The following is a 13,701-nucleotide window of genomic DNA, read 5'->3' on the forward strand; positions in this document are numbered from 1 at the left end:
AAATGTTTGTGGCTGCAGGAGTCAATACTTTTCAGGCTGTTCTAAGAAATCTCATGTATAAATTTATTTGCCGGCTCAAATGACCCTGATAATGTAATCATCATGAGTTTAACAAATACAAGATTCAGTTCCACGTGCTACCAATCCCAGCAGTAGGACCATTGGTATAGCTGCCTCCTTGTAAGACACCGATTTGTTCATTTTATTTATTTATTTCATTGTGTTTATGTATTGTCTTGGATTTATCTTTTACCTATGGTTCTTGTCTTTTATGTCTTCATTTATTTATTTTTACCTTGTCTGTCTGTTATGGACCCTGAGTCTGCAATAAAGTGTTTTTTTCACATTTTATTCACAATAAGATATTTAGCTGACTATTTTCAGCTAATGCAACTAGTTACAATACTACCTGCTAGACTAGAGCCAAAATTTTGACCAAAATTGCATGGGTCAAATAATTAATTCCTTGGTTAAAGCCTTGGTTGACATGTAGGGTGTGTGTACGTATGTTTGTATGTTTGTATGTATGTATGTATGTATGTATGTATGTATGTATGTATGTATGTATGTATGTATGTATGTATGTATGTACACTACCGTTCAAAAGTTTGGGATCACATTGAAATGTCCATATTTTTGAAGGAAAAGCACTGTACTTTTCAATGAAGATAACTTTAAACTAGTCTTAACTTTAAAGAAATACACTCTATACATTGCTAATGTGGTAAATGACTATTCTAGCTGCAAATGTCTGTTTTTTGGTGCAATATCTACATAGGTGTATAGAGGCCCATTTCAAGCAACTATCACTCCAGTGTTCTAATGGTACAATGTGTTTGCTCATTGGCTCAGAAGGCTAATTGATGATTAGAAAACCCTTGTGCAATCATGTTCACACATCTGAAAACAGTTTAGCTCGTTACAGAAGCTACAAAACTGACCTTCCTTTGAGCAGATTGAGTTTCTGGAGCATCACATTTGTGGGGTCAATTAAACGCTCAAAATGGCCAGAAAAAGAGAACTTTCATCTGAAACTCTACAGTCTATTCTTGTTCTTAGAAATGAAGGCTATTCCATGCGAGAAATTGCTAAGAAATTGAAGATTTCCTACACCGGTGTGTACTACTCCCTTCAGAGGACAGCACAAACAGGCTCTAACCAGAGTAGAAAAAGAAGTGGGAGGCCGCGTTGCACAACTGAGCAAGAAGATAAGTACATTAGAGTCTCTAGTTTGAGAAACAGACACCTCACAGGTCCCCAACTGGCATCTTCATTAAATAGTACCCGCAAAACACCAGTGTCAACATCTACAGTGAAGAGGCGGCTGCGGGATTCTGGGCTTCAGGGCAGAGTGGCAAAGAAAAAGCCATATCTGAGACTGACCAATAAAAGAAAAAGATTAAGATGGGCAAAAGAACACAGACATTGGACAGAGGAAGACTGGAAAAAAGTGTTGTGGACGGATGAATCCAAGTTTGAGGTGTTTGGATCACAAAGAAGAACGTTTGTGAGACGCAGAACAAATGAAAAGATGCTGGAAGAATGCCTGACGCCATCTGTTAAGCATGGTGGAGGTAATGTGATGGTCTGGGGTTGCTTTGGTGCTGGTAAGGTGGGAGATTTGTACAGGGTAAAAGGGATTCTGAATAAGGAAGGCTATCACTCCATTTTGCAACGCCATGCCATACCCAGTGGACAGCGCTTGATTGGAGCCAATTTCATCCTACAACAGGACAATGACCCTAAACACACCTCCAAATTGTGCAAGAACTATTTAGAGCAGAAGCAGGCAGCTGGTATTCTATCGGTAATGGAGTGGCCAGCGCAGTCACCAGATCTGAACCCCATTGAGCTGTTGTGGGAGCAGCTTGACCGTATGGTACGCAAGAAGTGCCCATCCAACCAATCCAACTTGTGGGAGCTGCTTCTGGAAGCGTGGGGTGCAATTTCTCCAGATTACCTCAACAAATTAACAGCTAGAATGCCAAAGGTCTGCAATGCTGTAATTGCTGCAAATGGAGGATTCTTTGACGAAAGCAAAGTTTGATGTAAAAAAAATCTTATTTCAAATACAAATCATTATTTCTAACCTTGTCAATGTCTTGACTCTATTTTCTATTCATTTCACAACATATGGTGGTGAATAAGTGTGACTTTTCATGGAAAACACAAAATTGTTTGGGTGATCCCAAACTTTTGAACGGTAGTGTATGTATGTATGTATGTATGTATGTATGTATGTATGTATGTATGTATGTATGTATGTATGTATGTATGTATGTATGTATGTATGTATATATGTATGTATGTATGTATGTATGTATGTACTGTATACCCAATGTCTGTTATAAAATCTGGCCCAAGGACGGTGAAGCTCCCAATGTTAGGTACTTCTTATCATATTTCAAGTTCATGAAAAGAGCCGTCTTTTACCATTCTGTATCATTTCCTATGGACATCTTGGGCTAACTCACAGGAGTTTGTCTCTCCTGCCAGCTGCAACCCTGATTTACACCCTTGTTTAAGTGAGTTATTTTCCTCTCACCATTACTGCTTAGGTTCACATCCTTCATCCTCCCTATGTAGCCGTGAAACACCGGAGCCTGCTGCTGGAGTATGTCTCTCTGGCTAAAACCAGGTTAACTGACCTCAAGGTAAGGACCACTGATAAAGATCAAAGGAAAAAATCCAGTCTAGAGAACTTGAACTTTAATGCTAGAAGTAATAGACAAGATGTGTATGTATATATATATATATATATATATATATATATATATATATATATATATATATATATATATATATATATTTTGTGTGTGTGTGTGTGTGTGTGTGTGTGTGTGTGTGTGTGTGTGTGTGTAGGTGTCAGTGGAGGACATGGGTATTTATGAGGATGTTTCTGGGGCACCTGGAGCTCCTGTGCAGGTAATGGTGACACCAAGTGGTTTATTTGTGTATTGATATTGATGTCAAAATTTTCTCCTCTGACTGAGGAGAACTTTACAGAAATACAGTGACATCAGCTGTGTCTGTTATACTTATAAACTCATGAGAATAAAAAAAAACAAAAGTTATGCAAAATGTCATAACGATAGAAAGATATGGAAAGTTGAAAAAAGACAGGATATATTCTTCCTTCTTCATCTTTTGAAATTGACAGTTTCCATTTTTAAGTGCTTGGGTTTAGTGAATGGATGTACTGTAAATGCTTGCAGTGACTTACAACCTAGGATGTATTGTTTTCAGCCTCAGTGCCAGGCTCTTCAGGATGTGGAAAAGGCAGTGTCTCTGTTTGAGAACACAGGAAGGATCTCTGCGACAGTCATGGAGGCCAGGTATGTATGCCACACCAACCAGATTTCTCTGTTTCAAATCAGCAGCAGTACTGTGCGGTATCACTGGCCTCATTCACAGAGTCAATACTATTCATAATAGGCACAATCCATGAGTATAATTTTATCTTCCTGATCAAAGTTTTCCTGTCTTCTGACAGTATTTTTCGGAGGCCATATTTTCTGACACGGTTCCTCCCTGCTCTTCTGACACCAAGAGTGGTGAGAGACCTCTTCTTTGTCCTTTATGTAACCTCACTATACACACTGTCTTGTTTGCTTGCATCTGGTTTGTTTTAAAACATATCATATTTTGGAATAAAGTTCACATTCGGTCCAAAAAAACAAACAACAAAAGTAATAAATAGGATAACATAAAAGTTGTGCATTTAGTTGTCAGTTCTTACAAGAAAAAGACATGCATTATGTTTTTCTGCCAGATTCACACTTTAAACTGTGTCTGATTATCACAGCTCCCTGTCACGGCTGATTCACAGATGAGTTTCATAGAGGCTCTGAAAAAGTGAGTGTTCCTCACAGAATGTAAACCACGTCACCTCTGCCAATAACTAAACATGACACTAAATGACAAATAGGTTTAAGTGCTTTTATAGTGCTTTTATGTATTTTTGTTGAATATGCCTTGCTGGATGACTTTGCAGATTTTTTTCACATTCCCAGGGAATTAAAGCCCTTAACAACACCTTTGTTTGTACTACTCTTTACCTACTGGGAAAAACCCATAGGACCACTACAGTAAATGGTTTATCATTTTTACATACATTTTTACTGCTAATGCATTTTTTTTTTATTGTTCAGAGCGGATAAGATCCCCGCTGCCCAGTATTCTTGTTATATCGAGTCCTGCCAAAAACAAAGACAGCAAGACAGTAGGTATCCGTTACACCAGTCATGTACAGCATATTACATTTAAAGATACAGTCCTGAAGATTGTTTTTTTTGTTTATGTCTTACTGCTACTTACTGATGATACTGTAAATTGAATTGGTGTTTGACCACGCCAAAAAACCAAATATCCATTTGAAATAAAACAGAGTGGCCTGTGCAAGTGTTTGAGCACCTTCCCCACTGCCAAAAAAAACCCCAACAAAAAACAGTTAAATCTTGATTTAAGCTATCGATGTTATAGTATCTGTTGATAGAGTTCTTTTATAAGCTTGGCCTGCTGTATCTGTGCATTAACCACAAAAATCTGCTTCTCAAACTAACTGCTAATGGCCTTAGTCACTCACATTTGTCTACTGTAATGGAGATGTAACCCTATGCACAGTATAATTTTTCATAAGAAAGTCCTACCCTACAGTATATTAAAATGAGCAGCTATAAAGGGGTTCATAATTTAGATTTTCATGGATTAGCTATGTCATAAATATTCATGCAATAAGATGTATCAGAATGAACATTTGATTGCACACAAATTAGGATTGTCGCTTTGCAGGATTCTAACTATATCAAGTTATACATCATTTCCACATGAAAAAGAATAACATTGAGTGTCATAGACAATAAATTCACCTTATTTTCCAGCATGTGACGTAGTCATGACTCAAGAGATATGCTTTGGGTCTCTTTTGTAGATTACAAGTAACAGAATCATAATCACTCATGATGAAAATTATTTGATAGTGGTGTCAGATAGTTAATTACAATTGTGTCACATCTAAAAAAAAACCCAACCCTGATTATAGATAACTGGAATAAGTGAAACAACAGGTGAACATAATCAACTACCTGGTAGAATAGAAAACCAGAACCACTAATCTAAGCTACCTTATTTTACTGTGGCTGGTGTATGATTTTGGTCTGAGTGGCTGTAGGAGGTTATTGAACCTCTAACCAGGATGATTCATTATATAAGTTAATGTTCTTTATGAGTGTGCTTATGGTTAACCTGTGTTTCCCAGTGGGAAGACTGTGCATGGAGAATGATAATGGTCTTCAGGAGGTTCTCAGAGTTCAGCTTCAGGAGTTACAAGGCCTGACTGTTGACGGCAATGAAGGAGGTAGACATATGCTCTCCATACACACATACAAACACAAACAATTTTGCCATTCATATATTAACACTGAACACAATCTATATAAATTCCTTTGTTTGAAACAATTTCATTCTGGTCATGTATCGTCAGAGATATTGTCACAGCTGTCCAGGATCTCCCATACCCTGAGTGTCATCTTTCCAGATGGTCCTGGTGGACTTATTGGCCAGACTGTCATCAAGCTTAACACAGACCCGTACCTGTGCCCTGAGCTACATGTGAAAGTATGCAATAGTTGGATTAAAAATGCTTGTTAACATTGTGTTAATAAGACCATAATAAGCATTAGTTAATAGGTAATAAGGCCTTATAAGTCATAACCTTTGCATTTTGTGGAGTATCAAAGTTATTTTAATAACTTTTAATCATGATGTTCCCTAGATGCTACGTGTAAGTTTTATGCAAATTGAACTTACAAACTAAGATGAGTGTGAAAAACTTAAGTTTTGCATATTTCGGGGCCGAAAACGTGTTTATGATGCTATTATTAACACTTATACAGTCTTATTAACACATAATAATGTTAATAAGCATTTTATAAAGACTTATAAGGGCCTTATTACCTATTAACTAACACTTATTGCATGTACTTAATGTAAAGCATTACCAAATAGTTGTATGTTTTTTTCCTTTTTAGTACTTCTTGATTCTGTTTCTTTCTTGTGGTTTTTTTTTTGTCTTGTCCTTTTGTCTTTTTTTTGTCTTGTCCTTTATGATATCCCACTCTTGTGTGCCCAGGTGGTCAACATGATCCTGAGAAACTTCTGCCAGTGTATGCTAGACACATCCAAAACTAATCCCCCTAATAAGTAAGAGCACATAAACAAAAGTGTTGAATATGGATTGAGCTTGAAAGTTTTCTTTCTGTTGCTTCACTGCAGTTATTTCCATCTGCTGTCTGATCTACTAATAGGTTAGTTTATTGATAGCATGGAAACATAACTGCAGCGCTATCATTATAGTAAGGCTGTCATTATGGACCCATATCACTGGGCAGTTGAAATACAAAATTAATCAAGTGAGGATTCCTACAAAAAAGACTGGAAAAGAATTTGATAGATGTAAGACTGAAATTTTAGGAAAGTATGGTAAAATTGAGGGCTGCCTCCTAATAGTCGACCAAATGTTAGTCAATGTGAAGAGTTGTAGTTGACCAAGTTTTCATTGGTCGCTTAGTCGCAGGAAAAAAAAAAAACCCTGTATGAAATGCTTAAAAAAAACCTTAACGAAACAAAAGGCTGCTTTATTTATCATTTGTTTTATAAAGTTATTGTGTTGGTGTTACACGTTCATAAGTTCAGTGATGATATACTGTGTTGAAATAAATGGTCAAAATGTTCATTCTCATTGCTGATTGTTCTGACACATTCAGAATCATTACTGCTTTGCCAATGTCATTAAAAGCTGGCTTGCTTTGTGCATGCTCCTTTAAAATTTATATTTTAAAGGCTCATTATTGCAAAATTTGTATTTTTCTGTAGTGTAGCACAGTGTTAACAATGGTACTTATACCATTGTTTCTCAGCCCCGGAACTCAAACCATTTTCTGATGTCCCCCCAAAAAATCTTTTTTGAATAAATTAATATCATAAATGTGTGACAACTCATCGACAAATGGCTTGAACTAACGACTACTAGTCAACTGGGAAAATCTGGTCGGGGGCAGCCCTAGTAAAATTATTATTTAGTTGCAGTATATTAACACATGTACAAATGCAGCACATTTTCTACAGTGTTTGAACTAATTTAAATTTATTTTATATTTATTATACACAACAATGTTTTTTCACAATCTCATCTAAAAGTAAATCACACATGTCATGCTATTATCGGCATACTTGATTTTGAACCCTCAAAACCCAGTTTACATATTTGAATCCAGAAAAAGAATGAAAATTTCTCATTGATTATTACATATTATTATTACACCCTACATACCGTGATTGATAAACATATAAAACAAAATGAAAAAAAAAGTATGCCTGTTTTATTGCCTTCCGAAAAGCTTTTGATTCTATTTGGCATGCAGGACTGTTCTACAAAGTTATTGAGAGTGGTGTAGGGGGTAAAACATATGATATTATTAAATCAATGCATTCTGGCAATATGAGCAGCGTAAAAATTGGCAAAAATAGAACAGAATTCTTTACCCAAGGGTGAGGCGTTTGTCAGGGCTGTAACCTCAGCCCTACACTCTTCAATATCTACATTAATGAATTGGCTACTATACTAGAAAAATTCTCTGTCCCCGGTGTAAGAGGTGAAAGGCCTACTCTTTGCAGATGACCTGGTTCTTGCTGTCCCTCACAACAAACGGTTTACAACAGAGCTTGGATCTTCTAGAACATTACTGTCAGACCTGGGCCCCAACAGTAAACCCCAAAAGACCAAAATAATGATATTCCAAAAAAGATCCAGATCTCAGGACGTTCTACCTAAATTCTCAATTGGTACAAAACATGTAGAGTACTGCACACACTACACCTATCTAGGATTAAAACTAAGTTCAACTGGACATTTTAATGAAGCAGTTCATGAGATGAGAGGGCAAGCACACCAGGCTTTGTACGCTATAAAAAAAAACCAAACAGAAATACCAATTCGAATTTGGTTAGGTTAAAATTAATTGAGTGTGTTATTGAACCAATTGCATTCTATGGCAGTGAGGTGTGGGGTCCACTTACAAAAAAAGACTTTACTCAATGGGATAAACACCCCATTGAGACCTTGCATGTAGAGTTCTGTAAGATTCTCCTACATGTCCACAGGAAAGGTACAAACTATACATGCAGGGCAGCATTAGGCCAATACCCACTACTACTAAAAATACAAAAAAGAGCAATTAACTTTTGGACACATCTAAAACTAAGTGACCCCCTCTCGTATCATCACCAAGCCCTGCAATGCCAAGAGCTAAATAGTAATAGGAACCTCCTTACTCAGCTGGTCCTGAGGCTGAGATCACAAACCTGCTCTATTAACACACCTCAGGAACAGAACACATCACCAATCAGACTCAATGAAATTACGAAACAGTTAAAACAAAACTACATCACTTATTGGCAAACACAAACAAAAACACAGAAAAATGCAGTGCTATCTGGCTGTAAATCGACAGTACACCATAGCAGATTATTTGAGCATGGTGACTGATCAACAACTAAATAGAACCTTGACAAAGTACAGACTGAGTGAACAGAGCCTTGTTATTGAAAAGGGGAGATGCAGGAAAACCTGGCTCCCTGCAGAGCAAGGGCTGTGCTGTCACTGCACCCTCAGTGAGCCTGAAACAGAGCTGCACTTCCTCACCAAATGTGAAAAATATAAACATCTTAGAGAACCACATTTTAAAAAATTCGAACTAATAACAAAAGGTTTTCTTAACCTATTAGACGAAGAAAAACTACCAGTCCTACTAGAGGAAGATTCAAAGAACTGTACGTTAGCAGCAGTCTATATTGCTGCCTGCCATAAAGTGAGGGACAGTGAGTGACAGTCACCTGACACACGTTGTTGCTGTTATATTTGATGACAGTATATTCGTTTTGTTTTGTACTATGGTTCTTTGCTGTGCCATGTTTCTTTGCTGTAGTATGTTTATTTTCAATAATGTTTCCCAATTAATGTTCAGCTTTTTCAATGTTTAAACCCATGCTTTGGCAATATGTACAGAGTTATGTCATGCCAATAAAGCCATTTGAATTTGATTATTTGCAGTAAACATGTCAAATTACTTGTCAGAACTTGGATTTCCTCTTTGTTTTTGTTTTTTTTTGTGTCCCCAGACAAAGCCCATGGGCAGCCCAGTATGTCAGCGTTCTGCTTGATCACACACAGCTGGTCTCAGTCCTGGTGCACAGGCTATGGGACCTGTTTCGTAACCAGGTACACTTCATCTGTTTTTCCTTCATTTCAGCCCATCATCTTAACTTGACTGCCTACTCTGTCTTCATCTCTCTTGTTATCATCAAAACACTAACCAGCCTTATGCAAACCGTATTTTTTTCGAAGGGATCTTCGTTGAGTGCTGCCCATGTACTTGGCTTGGCAGCCTTTGTAGTCCACCTCCACGCCACCAGCACCAAAAGTTCTCTGGTGCAGATGAGTCTGCCCCAACAGTCCAAGCCTGTGTGTTTGACAGAGGCTCTTGGTTCTGCCCTTCTGTGCACCACACACACCAGCATGTCCTTCTGTCTCAGGTGAGGGGCAAGGGTGGAATCAACAGGCTCCTGTACACAATTTTCACTATTGATCATCCTCCAGTATTAAAAAGGTACATGTATGTATGCTTATGATTCCACGATATATTTAGCAGAAGCAACAGTTAGTGATTTAAATACAAATTTAAATTGGGAGTTGAAGTTGGTTGTAGATTGGATCAACAGTAATAAACTTATTTTGAATGTCTAAAACAACCAGTGATGTAATAGGAACAAGCTATTCTTTATGTTCAAAACCAACCTTGATCTCAGTATAAACTAGAAGAGTGCACTCAGTAGAGGGCAGATCTCCACCAGGTGTATCTCCCCGCTTGGACTTGGCAACAAACCACCCCTTTTTTTGCTTACCGAGAGAAGGGAAAATACGGGGGCGCTGCTGGCGTGCTGTGCTGTGCTCGGACTTGGGCGAAAAACCAGCTGAGGGGTTAGCACTCAATTGTGGTATAAAACGGATTTTCAAAAAATTCAAAAAAGGCTTGAATCGGCACAACCTCGAGAGGTCCTTGATCATACAGCCATTCAAACTTTTTTAAATATCGAGAAATCATTAAGGGCATGCCCTCATTTTCAGTTATGTCGAGAGTACAATTAAAACAGAATAAAGACACTAATAAACAAGGAAACGAACAACAACAGAACATAGTTACATTCAAGAGTGCAGTAGTTTGTAATCATGGTTTTAAATTGACCTATAGTTACAGTTGGGTTTTAATGTGGGTTGCAAAATATTCCACTAAAACTGTAAGTAGTTTTCCCAAATTTAGTATTTTCACGTGGAACTTCGAACATTAGCCAATCACTTGAACGAGTCAAATAATGACTATACGGCCATTTTAATAAGGAAGTCATATACATAGTATGTGATGGCAAGTTGTCATTAAGGGCTTCATGAATAAATAGAAACCAATGCCTGTCACGGCTTACTGTTAGAGATGCCCACCCATCCTTTTCATACAAGATGCATTGATGAGTAGAATAACTGTCATCAGTAATAAATCTTATGGCGGAGTGACAAACTGAATCTAGGAGTTTAAGAATGGAGGCAGAAACTTGGCTATAGATAACATAACCATAATCCAAAACAGACAAGAAGACAGCCTCAATTATCTGCTTGCTACTGAGCATAGGAAAATTAGCTCTTGTGCAGATATCAATTTTTTTTGTCATAGCTTGCTGACAAGTGTGTCAACGTGAAGCTTAAACATAACTTTGTGATCCAGCAAGATACCAATATATTTATACTCCAAGTCCCTCTCAATACTGTATTCATCCAGAGTGGTAATATGCAAACTATTGTCCACAATATCTTTGGCTCTAGAGAATAGCATAGTCTTGTTTGCATTCAGGACTAATCTCAAATTTTAAAGTATATCTTGCCATTTGTCAAAGGTTTATTGTAGGATTTCAATGGCTGAGTGTGAGTGTGCAGTATTAGCAAAACAATACAGAACTGTATCATCTGCATAGAGATGGGCATTGCAATTTGTTATAATTTTATGTTGTTAGTATAAATTGTGAACAAGACAGGACCCAATATTGAACCTTGTGGAACCCCCTTTGACAGTAGTAAAAATACAGAGTGATCATTTCCCAAAATCACACATTGCTATCTATGAGACAGGTAGTTCTGAAACCATTTACAGGATTTATAATACAAACCAATATCACATAGCCTCTGTAGAGTATAGCATGATCAACAGTGTCAAATACTTTTGTCAAATCGACAGAGGGCAGCACAACATTTCCCTTGGTCAACAGCAGATACAATATCATTTGTAACCAAAGTAGTAGCAGTGACAGTATTATGTTTATCTCTGAAACCAGATTGGTGTGGACTTAAAGTGGAAATAGACAACTTTTCATCCCCCCCCCCACCCCCAGCGCTTCCAAGTGGTATTATTGTTTGCGTCACTGTTGCTTTCCATTTATTAGCAGCCAAGCTACTCTCCAAAGCAATAAACAACTGTACGAATCCCAATTTGAACTAGATACCCCGATCTCAGTGCTATGATAAAGGCAGAGTTAAACATCTGGTAGTATTAATAAGTAGGCAGGTTGTGTTCCTTACTGATCAAGCAGAAATAATGCCTTTCCTGCCATTAAAAGACTTTTGCACAGCGCCCAAGTCGATTGAACGGGAAATATGGGGGAAAAAAAAGTTTAATATGCAGCACTCAAGCAAAAAAAATCTACCTAACAAAAATGTTTTGCCCGTCCTAGGCAGACCCTTGCACAAATGCGACCAAGTCTAATATGAACTTGCACTTTCTAAAAAAAAAAAAAAAAAGTTTGCTGTGTGACCATCTTGGTCTACCCCTGTCTTTATCTTCATAATATAATAAAGCTGGTGTAAACTGTTAATGCTCATGCATGCATGACACATCTTTGGTTGACTCAGATCATGCAGCAACAAGAATATGCAACATTTCCTGTTTTGGCTGCAACTTAACAGGAAGTTGTTATTTTATAACGTACACATTTTTGGGATTATCATATTTCTTTTAATAGTTTTGATCATGTCGCTGCCCGATCTGAGTCAACCGTAGATGTGAGTCATGTGTGTGCACGGTCTACTTAGATCAGTCAGTAACAGAGAGCAGAGTTGGTTGAGCGAGCTAGAGAGTGAAGAGAGGGAGCGGCGATAGTGAGAGCAAACTTTTTTCAAAGGTTTTAAATCACCACAACCACAGAAGGTTCTTGATCATACAGTCATAACTGCAAAAAAATTTTTGGGCTGATAGGTCCAGTAGTATGCAAGATTAGCCGTGGACAGATACACAGACACACATATGCACATGCGTGTGTGTGTGTGTCATTATTATCCTTACATATGAAAACATGATGAATATTGCATAATGAAAGACTGCAATAACCATTATAGACAGACCATATACATTGTTTACTTGCACATCCCTGCAACTAATTTAACATTAATTTAACAATTGAGAAGTTCTTGCAAACAATCCTATTTCATATGAAATTACATAGCTTTAATTTACTCATCAAAATAGTTGCACTCCAACCTCACAAGCTAGTAAAAGCCAAGCCAAAACCAAAATCAGTGTGAGAATCTTTGTCCTGATCAAAGTGTGACACCGTAATGGTTTGCATATGCACACATACCTGTCATAAGCCATCACTGACAACAGCGTGAATCCTGAAGCAGCATATATGTACAGTAAAAAAGACTGGAAGATGCAGGCAGGATACGAAATGATTTGTTCAGCTGAGAGCACGTCGATTAGAAGTTTGGGATAGAAAGCAGCACTTCCTAAAACGGCATTCAGTAACAAAGCAGTTATGAAAATATACATAAGTACATGAAGACTCATATGAGCAAAGATAATAAGCAATGATATTACCAGGCGGCACTGTGGTGCAGTGGTTAGCGCGGTCACCTCACAGCAAGAAGGTCCTGGGTTTGAGCCCCGGGGTAGTCCAACCTTGGGGGGGGGGGGTCGTCCCGGGTCATCCTCTGTGTGGCGTTTGCATGTTCTCCCCGCGTCTGTGTGGGTTTCCTCCGGGTGCTCCAGTTTCCTCCCACAGTCCAAAGACATGTAGGTTAGACAATACTAAATTGAATCAGTGAATCGGCCATACTAAATTGCCCCTAGTTATGAATGTGTATGTTCGATATCCTACCTCATATATTCAAATATCATACTACTGCAGCCTTTCCCACAGATTGTTCACCAAACCTCAGGTTCTGTCTGTCCTTGCTGATGTGCTTTCAAAATGGACCCCTGATTGTGGGTATGATCAGTAGATTAATAGCTTAATCGCAGTCCTTGTCATAAAGTTCTCACATCTCAGTGGATCTCATTACAAACTTCTTACAGTTCCCTAAAGTACTGACTGACATCAGCACTTGATCCAGATTGCCCAAAGAGAAGTGACCTCATGATCTTAAGACCATGTGCCATTGCATCATTAATGTTGCATCATACTCTTTGTTTTTGAGCATCTGAAGTTTTACAGCACCTGAGACTGGGAAATGCCACGGGAACAACCATGTCTCAAAACCTATATATATAGTTTGTATATAGCCTGCATTTATCCTAAAACTACCGTATGTCCTGAAATGTTCTC

General features: G+C 37.9%; 1 protein-coding gene across 1 annotated transcript in view; it reads left to right on the plus strand.

Annotated features, from left to right (window-relative positions):
- The window catches only part of LOC130113689 (Fanconi anemia group A protein), a 60,150-nt gene that overhangs the window by 33,306 nt on the left and 13,143 nt on the right, over positions 1-13,701 (plus strand). Inside the window, exons 15-25 of the mRNA XM_056281271.1 lie at positions 2,559-2,654; positions 2,863-2,925; positions 3,247-3,335; positions 3,494-3,554; positions 3,806-3,855; positions 4,152-4,222; positions 5,258-5,356; positions 5,483-5,616; positions 6,131-6,201; positions 9,178-9,277; positions 9,404-9,591. Coding sequence (XP_056137246.1) covers positions 2,559-2,654; positions 2,863-2,925; positions 3,247-3,335; positions 3,494-3,554; positions 3,806-3,855; positions 4,152-4,222; positions 5,258-5,356; positions 5,483-5,616; positions 6,131-6,201; positions 9,178-9,277; positions 9,404-9,591 — 1,022 coding nt within the window. The remainder of the gene's footprint in view (positions 1-2,558; positions 2,655-2,862; positions 2,926-3,246; positions 3,336-3,493; positions 3,555-3,805; positions 3,856-4,151; positions 4,223-5,257; positions 5,357-5,482; positions 5,617-6,130; positions 6,202-9,177; positions 9,278-9,403; positions 9,592-13,701) is intronic.

This window comes from Lampris incognitus, chromosome 6 (genome assembly GCF_029633865.1).
Source record: "Lampris incognitus isolate fLamInc1 chromosome 6, fLamInc1.hap2, whole genome shotgun sequence".
Classification (NCBI taxonomy): Eukaryota; Metazoa; Chordata; class Actinopteri; order Lampriformes; family Lampridae; genus Lampris; species Lampris incognitus.